The sequence below is a fragment of the Sander lucioperca genome, chromosome 11 (genome assembly GCF_008315115.2).
Source record: "Sander lucioperca isolate FBNREF2018 chromosome 11, SLUC_FBN_1.2, whole genome shotgun sequence".
Lineage (NCBI taxonomy): Eukaryota > Metazoa > Chordata > Actinopteri > Perciformes > Percidae > Sander > Sander lucioperca.
Window position 1 is genome coordinate 3383391 of NC_050183.1, and position 19852 is coordinate 3403242.

Genomic DNA, 19852 nt, shown 5'->3' on the forward strand with positions numbered 1-19852 from the left:
GTAACACTGTTAAGAACACTCTTTCCATGAAGCCGTTCTTTTAGCTTTGACAAAATAATCTCATGTTTTTCCACACTCTCCAGCAGAATGTTTCTTCTTTTCCCAGTGTGCTGTCTCTCTCTGACCACATATTTAAGGCTGTTTGACTCCCTGTGGTCTGTACATGAAGAATCATACAGATGTTTGTACAGACGAACCTGCTCTTCCCAGCCGACCGTGTTGAACCATTGTGATCATAAATTATGCTTAAGGAGTTCTCTTGAAGTAGTCTTTTTGTACACAAAAAAATCAGAAAGCATCCCGAATATGTTTTCCTTTTTATCTGCTTTAATTGTGTGGATTATATCATATTGCCTTCCCAGCTCATTCAGTACCCAGAGGATTTCCTGAACAAGTCTACAAATGCCTACCAACCAGCATTCATTTGGTCGAGCACCTGTCCATGTTTAAACAATTCAGCTTCCCTCGATATATTTATAGTAAGAACATGGACCAGTTGTTGCTATTGGTTACAATCATGAGAGTATGGCTCCCTCGATACCTGTTAGAAATGTTTATCACCTCTTAGTTAGCAGAAACAACCACCTACAGACATCAAATTAACTAAAGCCAAGATGAACCATTGAAACTACAAAATAATTTTGTGCAATTTGTACAAAAGATATAAAGATAAGAAATGAAGACAACAGCCACACAGTCACTTTTGTTATCCCTTCAGTCACCCACTATTATTTAGTTAACAGTGATGTACGGGCCTCACACCCAGTCATATATAATTCATAGATGCTTCCATGAAATTTAATCTCTCCTTCACTGTCTTGTGAGCCTCATCCTGACTGTGTGATGGACAGTTTGACTATCAGCTAGTGAATATCTGACTTTTTAACATGTGGACAGAAAAATACCACTTAGACCACACAGACAGTTTACCCTCCTGTGTGCAGGTCAGCTGAGGCCAACTGTGGGCACAGCAAATGAAGTCTGAATCAACAGGTGTCTAAACACCGCTTGTCTAATGATAAATGATAAAAAAGCAGTAACTGCTTTAGGACAAGGCAGTAAAACTGAGTAAACATACTTAATTATCTCCAATCTTTATTATGTTCTTGGTACAGGGATATTAGATGTAGCCTAATTTTGTTAAAATGAAACCTTTCATCTTTGAAATTATACATTGTTGTAGCTGCAGTTGTTTCGTTCTTTTGGCTCAATTCAGATTTTGATTCACTTCACCAAATGCTAATTTTACTTGTCTGCAGGGTTCAAAATGAACTTTTTCGTCCACCAGCCAAATGACCAGTGAATGTTTAAATTCTACCGGCCACTCAATAGATTGCCGTTGTTTTTTAGGCTGGTGAGGGAAGCAAATCTACCGGCCACTTGCATATTTTACCAGCATTTGGCTGGTGGATGGTGCTAATGTTGAACCCTGCTTGTCAGTATAACGGTGAAAATCCCTTCCATAACTTGTAGAACTTTTTTCCACGTCATGACCTTACCCTGACCGCTGATGTGGCCAGAGAATTAAATGTGCAGTCCCTCCTCATTACTCTGATTCTGCACTGATGCACTTTGTAAGTCTGGGCAGATGATGACAGATGGGGCTTAAACTGTTTTAGTCCTAAATCTGCTACTAGCTACTGCTGCCCGAGGAAGGAGCCAAAGGAGCACCGTCTTTACTGTAAAACGAGGGTGTGCTGCTGTTACTCTTAGTGGGTTCAGGCAGTAGTGGAGAACACAGGGCTGGACCTGTCCTCACTACTCTCTGACTATGCTACCTGATAGCACAGCTCATCTCTCAATGATGACTCACTCTGTTTAATGAGTTTTCCTGAAGCGTTTTGTCGCCAGCTATTGACCACCCTCAAGAGATAGTCATCATAACATAAAAGATACAGCTCTATATTTAGTGTGTGCTAGTAGTTGTTTTTTTCCCCTCTTGCAGTGGCAGGTGCATCATCATTGCATTACAGTTGTTTGTGATGATTTGCTCTGAATGAGTGCGTGGATTAAAGGGTGGAAATAGAACATGATTGGCTGCTTCTGGGATATGTTGTGTAACCACACACTCTATAGTGAAGCACTACAGACATAGTAATGCCTTAACATTGTAACACACACTCTCCCAGATGTTACTCAGAGCCCTTTGCTGAGAACATTTCTGGAGTGGTGTTTATTACTCAGATGTATTATTATTATTATTATTATTATTATTATTATTATTATTTTCCCATCTTGTTTTCCAGGTAGCAGTGTATGAAACTATCATACCTTAACAAAACCATATTAATTGCATCACATATTCTTTTCTCTGAATCCAGATTCCGATAAAACAACTGTATTGCTGACTGTGTGTTGTAAACGCAGTCTCTTTGTGCTTCGTAGTTTTGCGTGTTCCAGTTACACAAACCCGGCCAACAAGGTAGCTAATTTATAGAATGAGTGTGCATGTTCAGTGCACTGTAGGTCAAAGACATTTTATCAGGATGAACAACATTGGCCTCTTTGCTATCTGTTTATAGAGTGGTTTCTCAAACCGCTAGGCCACCTTGCTGCTCATAAGCAGCTCAGCAGCTCATTATAGTACTAGTTCATGTCAACTTATGTGTAAGAGTCTTGGCCAAAACCCTTTTAAGCTCAAAATTTTTTGATGGCAGTCTAGAGTTGCAAAATTCCTGGAATATTCAAGGCGAAAATTTGGGAGAAGAAGAAGAATTTATGGGAATTAACAATTAACAAGCACAAAGTGGGAATAGGGGTTATTAGTTCAGGCTATATTTACCATGTCATTTGCAGATAGAAAGACACCACAAGCAGACATAATTGTAAACCTTTCTAATAGAAATGGAAAACATTTTAGTTGAGTTGACCTTTTAATTAAATAAGTTTATTCATTTAACATTGTATAAATCTTTCAATGAACAACAACAAAACAAACATTCCCTAAAAGAAAAAAAAATACTAATTTTCTCCAATAATTTTGCTCTCAGGCCTTCACTATCCAACCTGCATTCGTATTTAATGGGATGCTGGCAAATTTTCTATACATGAGATGGAAGAGCTGAATGCAGTGCATGGTTACAATTCAGTTAAATGGGCATACCTTTAAACCAAAACATGCCATAAGATCTAGTATAATAGCTAATACTAATTTCCAAACCTTCCTTGGAAAATGTCCCGAAATCTCCTGACCCTTTGCAGTCCTAGTCTAAAAAGCTGTTTGTTATTTAGCCTTGAGTCATTGATATAAATAGGGTGGACAAAATTACTAAACAGCTGAATCATCACCTCTAAAACAGTAACAACAAAACAGAACATAATAACCTTCATGAAGCTAGGGTTTATTGCAGATCTCTTATCTTAGACTGCATTAGTTTAGAGAGGCGTACCAAACGAACTACAAACTGAGTGTTCCACTGAGTGTATCAGGGTGGGAAATTAACTTTTTTGCCCACCAGCCACTGTGGCTGGTGGATACTTAATTTTACCAGCCACTTATATTTTTTACCAGCCACCTTTTCCGGAATTCAAATTTATGAAAGAAAGTGCACTAGCATTTTTTGAATTGCTTCAATACATTATTTTTTATTATTAATACATATTTTATTAATATAGGCAAATAAAAAGTGATGTGGAAAAAAAGCCTGCGAGACCATGGTAAAATTGTGTTTGACTCATCTCTCAGTAACATAGCATTAATCAGTCCCTCCAGGATTTTGCGACCTTTTTTTGAGATTGTTGCGGCCCAAAATGCCTGATTTTGCGGGAGCTTTTGTAAACAATGTCGATAAAAGTTGCAATGTCTTTTGTATTTTTGTTGCAATGAAGTTGCGAGAGACAGTGAAAGTTGCTTTTTTGTATAGTTCTTTAAAAATAAAAAGGAAACTTATTTTGGGGAGAATAAAATTACTCTGGGCTGAGTTTTCCTAGTAACCTTTCCAAAAAGGCAAAAAGGCTCAGGATGCTGCAAATGTTGGTATAATATGAAAATGGCTGGTGGATTTAAGACAAAAAATTATAATTTATTGAATGAATCAAATTTGAACATTTCTGTCAGTGGCTTGTTGATCTTTACATTGCTAATTTCCTATTCTGGGACATACATTCATACGGTTTTATAAAGTACTTATTGGACTTTAACTTATCATTGCACTTACAATAACGACCGTAGCTGTCCTCAATTTAGGTCATCGTGTACGTCTCATCTCCGTTTTTTCCTGCATCCACCGTGTGGGTGTGGGTGTGGGTGTGGGTGTAGGTGTGTGTGGGTGGTTGGGGTTTTGTCTGGGTGTGTGTGGGTGGAACTGAGCAGCAGAGAGCTGACAGGATTAAAACAGCAGCAGCTTTCAGCGACTGAAAAATCGTTCGAGCGTACATTGATGTTTAATACAGGCTGGCAGGACGGTCTGAAATGTTTTGCATGGTCTTTCGCTGTACGTTTTGTCAATGCGCCACTTGTTCGAAAAGTAGTCTGCCTTCTCTTTTTCTTTACTTTGCCCTCAACAGTTTGTACATTCATAGCTAATGCTGACTCCGTGGCAGGCCTCGTAACACCGGGGATATGTCGCCACATGTTTTTAACCGATAATTTTCGTTTCGTCTGTACCTCAGCTCAGCTACATGGTGTCACGGACGATCGCTGAAAACTACTTGACAAAAAGTCTGAAGTTGACGGAAATATGCGTGGTCAAAGCCGCGGCTGTGAACGGTTTCGTTTCCTATAACTTCTTCACAATAAAAGTCCTCCGTTATTTTGGTATTTGAATGTTTTTATTATGAAGCAGAAAAATCCAGAAATGTTGGGCATTCATTAGCAGTAAAGTAACGCAACTCATATAAGCATTGTGCATTGTTTCTTAGCAACAGCATTCTTTGACAAAAGCTGTCCAATCCGTTACAAGGAATGTTTTACAATCCACCTGCCCCTGTGGCTGGTATACAAGGCAAAGTCACCCAATTTCCCACCCTGGCCACTATATAGCCCTTTTCACCGGCATAAGAAGTTGATCTCAGTTGATTTATGTAACTGTATAAAGTGCCAGAAACTCAGGGTTTGCCACATAGGGCATTAACAGGAAAGAATATGATAATTGATTCTTTATACTTCCTCTGATTTGCAGCTTATCTGGGGCCTTAGGAGGACTCCCCCCTCTTTAGTGAGAATGATGTGGTGAATTTGCAAAGTCTGCATGGCTCAGGTCTTTTTTTGAGTGAGAGATGTGATGAAGCTCTGTCTGCAGGCTTGTAGCAGCAGGCTGTGGATTTAGAATCTCTCTCCTGTTTCCCACCCCCTGCCTGTGTCCCGTGATACCCAACCTTTTGTTCCATGAACAAGGTCAGGACTGATGCACAGTGTCTTGGCAGGAGAGGCTAGCGAGAGCAGAGGTGGTTTAATTCAAGCCAGATAACTCTCAAAGCCACTGGTGTTGTAGCTGAAGGTTTCAGCTTAGTTTGTTTGGAAAATAAAAGGATAAAAAAAGTTTGAAAAAGAAGTAAACAATGTGCTAATCAGAGAATGAGAACTGCACAGGCTTACAGTAAACTGAAAAGAGGAAAGAAAATGGAGAGTGGGGCTACAGAAACCAAATGACACGTAAAATACAATATAACAAAATTCATAACAAAAAAATGATTGGCAGTGGAATGCATTTGAAAGTGGATGCATTTAAAAAAAAAAAAAAAAAAAAAAAAAAATATATATATATATATATATATATATACTTCCACTTCCTCTCTCTTGAACTATACGGGCAGGTGTTCTCTCTTTATGCTCTTAAACAAAATGTCTCATTCTGTGCTGATTTAGTCTTTGCTTCTGTTCATTTCCTCTAAGGATTTGAAAGGGCAGCAAGGATTAGAGTAATTCTGAACAAAAAGCCTGGAGGAATCTGTGGGTGGGATGCTGGTGCACAGTGGTCCAAATGGATTGTCTGTCCATTTAGCCCTCGTTTTCACCTCACTGCATTTGCTTTGATCCTTTTATAGGAAGAAATCCCAGAAATGGGATGAGATGAACATCCTGGCCACGTACCATCCGGCTGACAAAGACTATGGCCTGATGAAGATAGATGAACCCAGCACACCTTACAACAGGTCAGAGCCTTCTGTCAACATTTCCCTATGTCTGTTTCCATTGATAAAGTTGGATTCAGTTGATCCTGTACAGCAGTATGTAAATGTTAGTTATGATACAGTGTATAGGCTAAACGCACTGTCAATATTTTACTGTAATATATATATTTTTTTCTTTTCTCACTTTCTTTTAAATTTATATATTTTTTCTTTCCTTTAAGTATTTAAAAAAAACAACATTTATGTTCATTTGCAAATGTGTTGCAGCATGTACAGCTGTCTTTAATTTCAATGTTAGGTGGGTTCCTTTTACAAGACCTTAGGTTTTCTTTTTAATCTCACCTTTGCATTTTATTATGTTATTGTATATTTCTTCTTTTTTATTTTATATGCACAAATAAAATCATAAAATAAAAAAAAAGAAATGTGTAACACCACAGAGTGTACCCTTAAAATGATCAGTTTAACCCTTGTGTTGTCTTCCCGTCGACCGTGCACTTGTTGTCCTCCCGGGTCAAAATTAAAAATGAACACCTTTTTGACGCTTTTTCTGACATTTATATCCCTTTCTTCGACACTTTTGATGCTTTTTTCTATGTTTTGTCGCTTTTTTTTAAACGTTTTTGCTGCTTTTGTTACCCAAACACCACTAACAGCAAGTTATTACCACCAGGTTTACACTCATTTTGGAATTCATGCACAATAATCCTCATTTGTAGGAAATTATACCTCATTTTTGAGTTAAAAAAGCAGAAATTATGAAATATTTAGACTAATATTAGAGGAACGTATGTTGATGGATAATCAGAGACTTCAAAGAGTCAAAGTTTAGTCAGAATACAGTTTAGAAACCATTTCAATTTTTTTGAACTTGAATAAAACATCCAAAATTGGGAAGTGATCATGAATTGTACGTGCGAAGAGCATTGTATGGAATCCATCAAATATTTGGGTAATTTTTATAAAAAAACAAACATATTTTGACATTTTGAAAACGGGTCAAATTGGACCTGAGGACAACATGAGGGTTAAAGCGCTAACCAGTGCCAGTGTAGGAGAGTTGAGTTGCTGTGTGTCTCAGCAGGTTTGTAATCCAATATGCCAGGGTTTTGCAGGGAAGGTCACCCTTGTCACGGACCTTTCCTCTTTCTCCCCTCAGGGTCCTCTTTACTGTCTCCTTCCTCACTACCCTATAAACCCTCTATCAACATGTCTGTTTGGTTCGTCTCTGTATTCCCTTTCCTTCTCAGTCTTCCCTCCTTAGCCTCATTTTGGGCTTATCCTTATTCAATTAATTTCTCTCTTTCAGGATGGTGGGGGAAGACGAAGATGAAGGGGCGCTGAGTGACTCGGACGGCCACAGTGGACTCGCAGCTGATGACCTGGCATCAAAGTAAGAAGTGTGAATGAAGGGAGACAAGTACGAACCCAGTACAGAGGTAGAAATGGGAGAAATTCAAGCAATGAATGAAAGGATAAGGTTGGCCACTGTAACGGCTACCTTTTTAGATTTTAATTGTTCTGTAGTTGCTGGTGCAGTGCGTAGCATTCAAAATTTTTAGTGAAGTACAAATGTAACCTGGAAAAGGGCGAAAAATCGTTTGCGCTCTCAGGTGTAGCCACACCTCAAAACACCAATGTCCTCCAACAAGAATGGGTTGTAACAGTAACTGATAAGAGTGTATTTACTGTATAGCCTCTGACGTCCTTTCAATGACCAGGGTTATCTGACTCGTGTTCAACTTCTGTTTTGTCAATTCAAGCCAAGCCAGTCAACATGGGTTGATCCCAGGTCATGACAATTCAGATATGACCTGGGTCACAACCTGGGAGGAATGCATACCAGTTACATCACATGCTGGAAATGGGCGGGGGGTGTTTACACGTCATATTCCGTGAACAGCTAACATGGTCACATACTCCAGTCCAGCAGTACACCACAGGACCTAGTGTTTTGTACTTGAATTCTTTATTGTACAGTAGGCTCTCTGCAGAGACGTTGCGCTGCGAGCTTGGGTGAGCGAAGAGAAAGAGAGATGACGCAAAGGAGCTGTGAATGACAGAAATAAAACTTATTATAGGATTGTTTCACAGCCATTTCGTTCTAAAGCACAAATAAATTACAATCAAACACTCAACAGATGGTTTTGTGGAGACAGGCAATCATATAGTGTCGTTCTCTTCATTTTAATCATTGCAGGTGCAGCAGTAAGCAAGGAAGTAGGCTTACGGAAGTAGTATTAGTAGTAGTAGAGGGGAGAATATTTCCCTGTGTTTAATAACATTAAAAGTAAAGTTAGGCTTTGTTGTTGGCCAGACAAGCATACAGAGAGAAAAAGAGAGAGATTTCACCCGAGCCAGCGGCCACACTGAACTGCCGGCTAGTACCACATCAAAAGACAGCAGTGCCAAAGAAGTTGCAATAGTATTGTTGTCGAAACATTGTCTTTCCCTGGTAACATATGAATCAATTTATCCCTCAACTTCATTTTTTCGTTCTTATATTTTAAATGTATTCTATTTGCCATCTGGTGTATCACAACATTTTATATTGCGTGCCCCGGGAGCAGTGGGATGAAGGTAGTTGTAACCTCCCAGTTAGTGGTTGTGTAATGCAACAGCTGCTCAGCTGCAGCCTCCAGGACAGATTTGTCCAGGCAGAAAGTTGTGCCATATATTTGACAGCATGCAAACACAGTAGGCAGTACACTCACTCCCAGACTGCACTGCTGCCTTTGACAGTGCTCCAGGCTGGGTTTACTAAATGCATCTTGACAAACTTCGAGCTGAGAGAACCTTGGTGAAGGTCAGCAGTATACATTTGGCATGTCCTCAGACTGCTCAGGCTATGGAGGAAATATTTATTCATAATTCAAATTGAAAGTCCAAACAGAAATTGAAAGTCCAAAGAGAAAACGAAGCAAGATCAAATTAAAAATATTATTATTTTTTTTAAATTTTCCATTTGGCTTTTCCATTTGGATTTAATATTTGGCTTTTGAATTTAAATTTAACATTGGCTTTTAATTTGGATTTAATATTTGGCTTTTCGATTTCAATTTAACATTGGATTTTCATTTGGATTTAATATTTGGCTTTTGAATTTACATTTAACATTGGCTTTTCATTTGGACTTGACACATGTCAATGTAAATGAGGAGGCGTGGCCCAAAGGCTGGTGGGAGGGTCTGAAACGAAAGGGATGCAGAGGCACCTTATGAACAGCAGGGGGAGCTGACTGCTGGGGAGCACACTGTTGAGCATCTGTCTGCAGCTTGGCCACAAGGCTGGCTTAGCCTCTTATTTCACATGATAGAAACTGATGATGTAAGCTAAACACAAACCACATTTCATGCAACAACAGTGAAGTTTTCATGTAGATACTATAATTGGGCCCGTGTTAGTGAGGACTAGATTAGGACTGTATTTAAAGCTGATTCTGGTTTCCAACTTCGCCCCAGGTGTGTCTGTTTAAAGCACAGACGGAGACAACGTCTCTCTTCTGATGTTTTATTTAATTAAGCAACAGTACAAACATGGGTGTGGGTAGCTCTGCTACGTGTGTTTGTGTGTTGTCAGAGCTCGAGGACACACACACACACACACACACACACGCGCACACACGCACACACACACGCACAATCTCAACCAGGTAGTCATTGTCCGAACTGCGACCTCAACCTTTTTCTTTCTCTCACTTTTTTCTCCGGGTGGTGCGCGCAGTGTGAGGTGCGTGTCCGCGCTATTCTCCGACACGAACTCACAACAATCACTCCTGATTGACGGCCTTTTGTACAGCCTGTGTAGGCTACTTTTTTGTTCATTTGATTTCCGATTTTAAAACGATATCCAAATTTGAAAAATGGTTCATTTTAAACCTTGTTAATATTGATGACAATGTGTTCAAACGCAAAACGTGTGTGAAACAGCAGATGGAAATTATAAAAAAGAAATCAATTCTATAATCTAGATCGGGAGTTTGCCGTAGCAGCAGCAGCAAACAACTGGAAACTTCTTACAATTTTTGTCTGCTATTTCACCACTAAATTCACTATTGAGACTTTTTTGTGCGAGCAATTAACTGTGTAGAGTTTGAATATGGGCAGTTTCACAAACATTGATGGCCAACTGCACATTTTCTCCGATGTTGTCAGAAGCTTCAGTCTGACGGGACAGCTAGCTGGTGGCGGCCGGGATCGCCTCTCTGCCGGCCGGCAAGTGATGCTGCTGATGCACAGACACCGCTGTCAGCTGGAAGTCTCTCAATAGAATAATGTTTATTTCCTGAAATATGGCTCGTTTTCAGTTTGAACACATTGTCATCAATATTAACAAGGTTTAAAATTACCCTTTTTTCAAATTTGGATATCGTTTCAAAATCGGAAATCAAATGAACAAAGAAGTACACAGGCTGTACAAAAGGCCGTCAATCAGGAGTGATTGTTGTGAGTACGTGTCGGAGAATAGCGCGGACACGCACCTCACACTGCGCGCACCACCCGGAGAAAAAAGTGAGAGAAAGAAAAAGGAGAGGTCGCAGTTCGGACGATGACTACCCGGTTGAGATTGTGTGTGTGTGTGTGTGTGTGTGTGTGTGTGTGTGTGTCCTCGAGATCTGACAACACACAAACACACGTAGCAGAGCTACCCACACCCATGTTTGTACTGTTGCTTAATTAAATAAAACATCAGAAGAGAGACGTTGTCTCCGTCTGTGCTTTAAACAGACACACCTGGGGCGAAGTTGGAAACCAGAATCAGCTTTAAATACAGTCCTAATCTAGTCCTCACTAACACGGGCCCAATTATAGTATCTACATGAAAACTTCACTGTTGTTGCATGAAATGTCGTTTGTGTTTAGCCTACATCATCAGTTTCTATCATGTGAAATAAGAGGCTAAGCCAGCCTTGTGGCCAAGCTGCAGACAGATGCTCAACAGTGTGCTCCCCAGCAGTCAGCTCCCCCTGCTGTTCATAAGGGGCCTCTGCACCCCTTTCGTTTCAGACCCTCCCACCAGCCTTTGGGCCACGCCTCCTCATTTACATTGACATGTGTCAAGTCCAAATGAAAAGCCAATGTTAAATGTAAATTCAAAAGCCAAATATTAAATCCAAATGAAAATCCAATGTTAAATTGAAATCGAAAAGCCAAATATTAAATCCAAATTAAAAGCCAATGTTAAATTTAAATTCAAAAGCCAAATATTAAATCCAAAGTAAAAGCCAATGTTAAATTTAAATTCAAAAGCCAAATATTAAATCCAAATGGAAAAGCCAAATGGAAAAAAAAAAAAAAAAAAAATAATATTTTTAATTTGATCAATGGAAAATTTAAAAAAATAATATTTTTAATTTGATCTTGCTTCGTTTTCTCTTTGGACTTTCAATTTGAATTATGAATAAATATTTCCTCCATATCAGGCAGCAGTATTTTTCACTGCAGGTCTGTCAGTACTTGGTTTGACAAATACTCATGGGGACATGTCCTAGTTTGTTCCAACCAAGAAAGATAGCTGTAAAAAAAAAAAGCCTCTGTGTCTCCATTATGTGTTTTTTTTCTCAAACTTCTTTTACAATCTTACTGTACGTATACGATATGCATGAAACTAATTTGGCTAATGTCACTAAAGCGAGTGAGAGCATATTGAAGAACAGTGGTTTCATCAAAAGAGTTAATCACATAGTAACTTGTAGATGAGCAGAAGCAAACGGAGATAAGCAGGGTGAATAACTTCACCCTGAAAAGTCTTCCTGTGTTAACAAATGTGTATCTGCCAGACTGCCACTCCGAGCTATCTTCTGAATGGTAATGGGAGTTTGAGAAGTCTATTTGCTGTGGGCCATCACACTTACGTAAGTGCATTGATGCTGTGATGATGGGGTGAGCTAGTTTGAGTGTGTGCTCCACAAAGAGGATAGTGATTAGCTCCAGGCTTGCAAGTCAATTAGCCGCCTTTTCTTCCACACGCAGTGCCTTCCATTGTTTTACTCTAAACCCTCTAGATAGTACAACAGCTGCTCTTTTTCTCTGTCCTGTTGTTGTTTAATCTCTCCAACATCCACTCCTACTCGCTTCTCTCATCCTACTTATCCAACTATGCTTTTCTAAAATTGACTTCCCTTGTCTCCAATTCACTGCAGCACTTACACCTTCTCCCTTCTTTTCTTCCTGTATGTCTTTATCTGCCTCTGATGTCTGGTACCATTATTGGTGCATTTAGAAACTGTAGGGGAATTGATGGTCTTCTTTCTGGGTGAATCAGGCCAGTTTGTGGGACAGCAGGAGTACTGTAAATGGGAGCTTCCCCGGGGCCGTTGCACTGTCCATCCGCTGAGCCGTAAACCGTTATTCATTTGGTCCTCTGCTGTTAAAGCTCTTAGTGAGTGTGAGAGATGGGGGTAGTAACTCTGGTTGTTTGCAGTCTCATGCTTGAGTACTTGCACACGCTCACATCTCTTCACTCTCACTGTGCTTATTCTCTCCTTTCCCTCGCCTAATATCTCTCCATCTGTCTTCCTCCCGTGTCTGTTTTCCTCAATAGAAAGCCTTTTTCAGTTTTTTAATCTCTCCTCAATGGCTTTTGGAGGAGCTATTGTTGATTTCCTGTTTCTATTCGGTCCCTTAATGTGGTTAAAACACTACTGAGCATTTCATTGTTAATTCTTATTAACTTATTTCGTGTCCCTTCCGGCCTGTTTTTATCTTCTTTCAAGGCTGGTGGCAGCCGAGGGCTCAGAGCCTCGCTTCATGAAGGAAGAAGAAGAAGAAGACGAAGAGAGCAGTGAGGAGGAGGCCGAGGACCTGACTCCTGAAGAACAAGGTATAACCTGTTTATTTTTACCCTCCATCTTAATACAACGTGTCCTCTGCAGCTGTGAGGGTGACAGTCCACAGTGAAGTGCTGGTGGAGAGGGCTCTAGTGTTCTGTGTGCTCTTTCAAGACGCATGCACACACACACAGACACACACACACACCAACTGTGTCAGTATTCTTTTGACCGTTCTCTGACCTTTTATGTTCACATCTCTCACTCACTCACTCACTCACTCACTCACTCTCTCTCTCTCTCTCTCTCTCTCTCTCTCTCTCTCTCTCTCTCTCTCTCTCTCTCTCTCTCTCTCTCTCTCTCTCTCTCACACAATTTAAAGGACCTTTATTAGAATGAAAGTTTCGGACAGTACATAAACATTAACACATCAAGATTGTTTTTTGTATTAATTATATATACATTATCATAAACATTATCTCTCGCTCTCAGATTCAGAGATGTGAGTTGAGCTGTATAGTACATTTCTATTTCTATTTTTGCTTGCTTGTTGTTTCACATTCATATCTGAGCTATGCAGGTAAAAGCCAAAGAACAGTCCTGCCAATCGATATGATTCCACTGCAGAGCTGCGGCCTCAGCAGTTTTTGACACAGTTCTAGACGTGCCAACTTGTGTCACCTATAGGACAGTTTTAGCATCAGTTTGGAGCTGCAGATGAAGAGACTGTAGGAATGTTTTACATTAAATATTTTCACATGTCACATAGTTCTACTGTGAGGTCAACACAAAATACAAGACATACTCTGGGCAGATAATATAGCTGGTCTAGTATACTTATTTCTTTAGAAAGTATTTTAGAAATAACCCTTTTTAAACATGAATGAATGGAATAATATGTAAAAACAAATCTGTTTGTGTAAAGTAATTTGTCTTTTGGGAGAGTTAATATCCAAAGTAATTTAAAACTGTTAATGTCAACTTAAGAGACTTCATTGCTGCTTAAATATACCTCATTCCTACCTTTACTGTTTACTTTGCATCTCCACCTGTTACAAATGTGCACAAATCCTAGATATCCAAAATTGGTCAGTGGCACATCACACAGAAACCGAGCCCAGCATAGCCTTTCGTAGCCTCGCATAAAGTCTGTCACACCCTCCCTTTACCTTATTTTAGTGTAATTACCATCCATCTCAAGGTTGCAGCGAACACTTGAAAGTTATTGGGTTACACTTTACTTGAAGGTATCTACATAAGAGTGACATGACACGGTCATGAACGTGTCATAAACATTATAAACAAGTCATAAACGTTTATGACATAACACTTCTTTTAGTAAGTGTCATTTGGTTTTTGTCATGACAAGTTATGGTTAGGGTTCATGTGTCCATGACTGTGTCATGACAGTGTCATGTCACTCTTATGTAGATACCTTCAAGTAAAGTGTTACCAGTTATTGTTTACTAAAATAAGCCTCATCAGTTGGCTCACTGTGTCCCATTTGGCGTCTGACCCCTTTTTAAAGTCAGTTTAAAGGCTGAAGAAGATTTTTACTGAGCAGCTTCCATGTGTGAAAGTCATTCTGTCGATGATGATGAAAAGGTTGAACGATTGTTTTTAAGCAGTAGAATCATAATAGTAGTATAATTTACCACCCTAAATTGTGCATGCACCCATTGCTTTTGGCAAATTAAAGCGATTTTAATGTATCTTCCTCTGCAGCCAAAAAGACGCATTTTCAGATGATGCGAAAGATGCACTACAACGAGGGCCTGAACATCAAGCTGGCCCGCCAGCTCATTGCCAGCGAGCTGGAAGAAGACGAGGATGAAGACGAAGAGATGAGGGACGACACAGAAGAGGCTAGGGAGGACACAGAGGAGACGGAGGAGATCAGTGTTGACCCGCCACAGGAAGGTAAGGAGAGGGAGACTGTCACTGTGCACACCCAGATGAATCATTTGGACACTTTCCAGTCAAACAGTTTTTCAGCATGTTTAAACCAGCGTAGTGGTGTAGTACACCTTCAAAATACGGCTGAAGTGAAGAGGTTTAGAAATAATGGTTTTGTGCACTGATGCACGCTGCGAGTGTGGATAACGTTAGATTAAACCACTGGCTCCTGTTGTTTGTGCCGCCCTGTGTTTCAGTTTTACCCACAAAGCTGTGCATCAGGAGAAGTAATCTAGTGGCATGGGTTATGAAACAGGATTTGTCACATAACGATCACTTTGATCTGCCCTGATGCCAATATAGCAACCCTGTTTTGGACATTAGGGCTGCACGATATGAGGAAAAGCTGCGATGTGCGATAACATTGTTTAATATTGCGATGACGATATGACTTGCGATAAATATTCAAATGTGAATGTTAGCTATACTGTTCCCATGTCTTAGTGCTTTAATAGGTTCTTTGCGAACCTAAACATTGAATAGCCTATTCCCACTGAATAAAGAAATAAAATTTTTGACATGCTTTTATTGAACAAATTACACATAAATGAGGCATTATAACTATAAGAAATTAATGTTCGACGAAAATCTTTTAAACTGACCTTTGTTGATCTGAAATGAAGACAGATTCAGCAACTGCACGGCCTATTTCTCGCTTAAAATGTTTTCAGAAACACGTTTCGGTGAACTATTTTAGTACAATATGAGATCGTATTCTGAACGAGACGCCATGACAGTCTGGCTGTGAATTTCCGGAGAAAAAAGAACCACGTGACGCGTTCGTCCAATCAGCTGCCGGTTTTCATTTTCTGTGAAATCATCAGACTGTTAATGGAAACAATACAGAGCAGCGCCGCCTGCTGCTATGGAGACGTATTACGCTTCGCGTCGTCTCAGTGTGTAAACTGTTTTCCCTTATTCATCGTGTCAGGCTGTCTGTTGCGATGTGTTCATCGCGCTAGTTCATATCGCGATGACGATGAAAATTCGATGTATCGTTCAGCCCTATTGGACATGCCTACTAATATTTCATCAACAAAAAATAGATTTTACTGGCTTGTGACGGCTAATAACTCTTCAGACAGTGATTAGTTCTTTGTTAAACTTAAAACATACAATGACTGCATTGTCAGTTTGTAAAATAAAGTGATCCCCAGAGGTTGCATCAAAGGTAAAAACAAAACAAGAACTCTAGCTTGAGAATAAAACACGTGTACATCACTTGAGGGCTAACTAACTTTCTGATACTAGTTGTACTGAAGATATGAAACAAGATGTCGAGTTCTTTTGTGGAAGAGATGTAACCCATGTTTAATGGGGAATTTGTTCCCCAAGCTACTCTATTTGGAGGATCAAAGTACAAAGAGAAGAAAAGAAATTGGGGAAATAATACATTTCTATTTTTTTCTATCTCAGCCTATCTTTCTGTTCTCACGTTTGTCTGCCTGTTTGTCTCTTGTTTGTTCTCCAGCTGATTCTCTGGACTCGTAGATGAGGCTTCTCTCCCACCTTCAGCCCTGTATGTCGGCTGCAGATCCAGACAGACAATGCCACTGCACTCTGTGATTTTAACGCTGGGCCGTACAGCAGACACCGCTTCACCACCGCTAGAACAAACCTCAACAGCCATAACCTCCTGGTCACCTGTCTGTCTTCTACTGTTCATCAGAACTGCGCAATATAACCTTCAAATACTCTGGATTTGAACTCCCAGAATCAGTTCAACACACAAGAGAAGACTGTTGCTCCCTTCTCCCCTCTCCTGTTGCCAAGAATTTCCTCTCCTACCTCCTCTGGACTGGCATCGCACTGAAGAATTTGTCATTCTGACCCTGAAAGGAGGATCAAGGCCATCTAAAAACAAAACAAAAAAAACGGTTGGCTACTAGGACTCGCATCTGGCCGCTCCACAGTCCTTCTGCAGGCCACAGAGCCAGTACGTCAGCCCTGGAGGAAGCCAGGGGAAACCCCACGGCCTCAGTAAAGGCATATCTGAGACATGACGACAGCCCTTATACTGGGCACACGTCAGGCGGCTTTTATTTTTGTTTTGCTTTGTGACCCACCACTTGGTTGCATTTTCTTTCACCCTTCAGTACATTTTGTGGTAAAGTTGGACACAATGATGACCAGTTAGGTTGTTGTCTTTGTTTTACCTGGTAATTCAGGTAAGCTATTCATATTGGCATAAGAGTGTTATGATCATTTAGGCGCCATGTATTAGTCTCTAATAGTACAAGACAACATGACCTACATAATCCAGATTTCATTATAAAAAAACATCCATATTTGATACCATACAACCAACAATATATACTATTAATTGACACATGTATGCTGTGGTGTCTCACTTTGATGCTTGCAGTCAACTGTATGGCTATTTGCTTCCGATCAAGTAAAACAACACAGATTATAAGTAGTATATATACTGGCACTTTGCTGATTGTGCCCCAGAACTTCTTATTTACCTTCTCTCTTTACAAGCAAGAACACGACCCCAAACGTAAAATACTGGCAATTAAAAAAAACAAACATGTATACCTCATAGAACCAGACCGTAGAAACTTCTTTCAATAAAAATCCGCATTTAAATTGATTTGCGGAAGGAAAGATTGCAGGACAAGCTGGTCATAAACATTTCAAAATGTTCAGTCCAGACTGAGTCAGGCCCCTTTGTTTTTCCTGGCCATAGCAGTAAGGTAAGGAAATTGGCATTTAACACATTTTATCTTTTTAAGACTGAAGGAGGGATGATGTTGAAGTCCCACATCAGAGTTCCAGCATTTGCCACTGATTAAACAGGACATTGTCCCATCTTTAACGAGTTACAGCTTTAAGCAGCAGGCTCTTATGTAGATCTCACAAAGAAGCTTCACAAGACAGTTTGTGAGTAAATTATTTTGAGGAAGGTACAGTCTAGTTTGTGTTTATAATTTTTTCCCAGTCTTCATTACACTTTTATTTAATGTTGTCGGATCTACTTAAGTGTCTTGTACGATGCAGCGTGGGAATGTCCAAGAAAGTTACTGATGCTACTGACTTTAGTTAACGCAGATGTTGGCAGTGAAGTTAACCACTAGGGCTTATTTGAGGCGTTTTTAAAGATTTTTGTAATGTCTGGGGTTTCTACAAGTGTAAGTAAAGTTACTAACAAGTCTTAAAAAATTGTTAGATTTGACAAAAGTATTATGGGAAAAAGACAATGATCCTGGTGCGACCTAAATTGCACTCCTAAAGTAATTGACTGTCTTCTTGGGGTCTTTCTTTCTAGGGAAGTATTCTCAGCTACACACTGTATGACTTCACTAGACAGTCGAACGAAGAACCCAACGGTCTGAGAGAAAATTATGTAGGAACCCTGAGTATGTCTTGTGTTGTGATCTCTTAATTTTCTTCTGACCCTTTAATTCTTCACTGTGATTGAAAAGGTTGAGCTCTGTATTATGGAAATACAAAAGATCATAGACCAACAATATGACTTCTGCAATCTCTTTGTACTTTATTTTGTTCTTGTAGTTTAGTATTTGGTGGTGTTTTTTTCTCCGTGATAGAGGTTAAAGCAACTTCCTTTCGGCCATTTCCACCAACCAACAAGCTCGTACCAAGCAGTTCATTATTGCACGATTATTGTAGAGAAACAGGAATATGTCTGGTAATACAGATTGACGATACCGTTGTCTTCTATTGTGTCCACTGAATTTGTGAACAGATAGAAAAGACAACTGCAGAGAAGTTGAGATGATTTGTTAAATGTTCTCGCTTAAGACGAAAGGACAAAATTGTCCAAAACGTGACTGACGTGATCACCCCGTAGGTGGTCATTAACTGTCGAATGTGCCTCTTATGTATTTATGTACATGTGTGTAAAATGAACAGGCTATGCTCCGTGTTACTGTTTGTTTTGCCTCACGTGTCCACTGTCTCGCTTTTTGTTATTGCACCACGTCTGCCCTGTTTGGTTTGTTTTCTAAGGATGACAGACTGTTGAGCACTGTCGGTCTCAAAAATGACATGGATTTTAAATCCATGCGTTTTTGTATTTCCAGTTTGCATGTCTTTAATCATCAGATTGTATGTTCATTTTTGGTTTTGTCTTCTATCATTAAACAAAAGTTGTTAGAAACGATTAACTGTTGTGGCTTATGTTTGATCTGAAGAGATACCTAAAAGCTGATTAAATCCTCTAGATCAGTGGTTCTCAACCTTTTTCGAGTCACGACCCCCCCCCAGAATAATATGGTTGGTGTTTTCTCTCTCCCTGACCCACCTTCAGACCAAACTTGCACAGTAATGTAGAAACCATTCCCCAGTCTAGAATATGTAATTTAATTTTTTTTCTCCCCCAACCATCTGGCAACCCCTAGAAATGATCTTGCGAACCCCTTGGGGATCCCGACCCCCAGGTTGTGAACCACTGCTCTAGAGGACTGGAGTTACAAAGTTTTCCTCCTCACAAACAACAAACTTTTTATCTTTTTTTACAGCTTTGATTTAGTTTCTTTTCCTTTTCTCTATTCATTCATTGACAGAAATGATGAGCTACTATAAGTGAACTTGACCTCCACTCTGGGATCATCATGTCAAAGGACAACATAACAAATCCATATTTGTATCATAGTTTTATCTAACTAATCATCTTTCTTAGCAGTAATGCAAAAAGTACCTGTATTTTAATGGAAGTACCTTAACAAAATTTAAATATGCTCTATTACAAATCTTCCTTTAGTTTGACTTAAACTCAAATGTGTTTTTGCAAGCTTATGTCCTTTACAAAGTATGGGAATTAAATTGCAGAGATTTGAAACTTGCTAGTGTTAGGTAACCCATCACAAACTTCAGTCCCGTCTTGTTGCACTGTTAATTTGTTGTACATTGTTACTTTAAAGGTAACATCATGCTAGTCACTGTTAGTGCAGTTTAATTATACAACAAACACGTAACTTTACCATCAATAAAAGCAGATAATTGCCCCTATGATGTTTTATAGATAGACATTTATTGATCCTTTTGGAAATTCATCTTGCACCATACAGCTCATCAGACAGACAGACAGAC

At 39.6% G+C, this 19852-nt stretch overlaps 1 protein-coding gene across 1 annotated transcript in view; it reads left to right on the forward strand.

The window, feature by feature from the left end:
• ppp1r2 (protein phosphatase 1, regulatory (inhibitor) subunit 2) overlaps positions 1–18923 on the forward strand; it is a 24470-nt gene extending 5547 nt beyond the window's left edge. The window contains exons 2-6 of the mRNA XM_031307256.2: positions 5986–6093; positions 7382–7465; positions 12788–12894; positions 14567–14761; positions 16269–18923. Coding sequence (XP_031163116.1) covers positions 5986–6093; positions 7382–7465; positions 12788–12894; positions 14567–14761; positions 16269–16288 — 514 coding nt within the window. The 3' untranslated portion in view covers positions 16289–18923. The remainder of the gene's footprint in view (positions 1–5985; positions 6094–7381; positions 7466–12787; positions 12895–14566; positions 14762–16268) is intronic.
• The last annotated feature ends 929 nt before the right edge of the window (positions 18924–19852 follow it).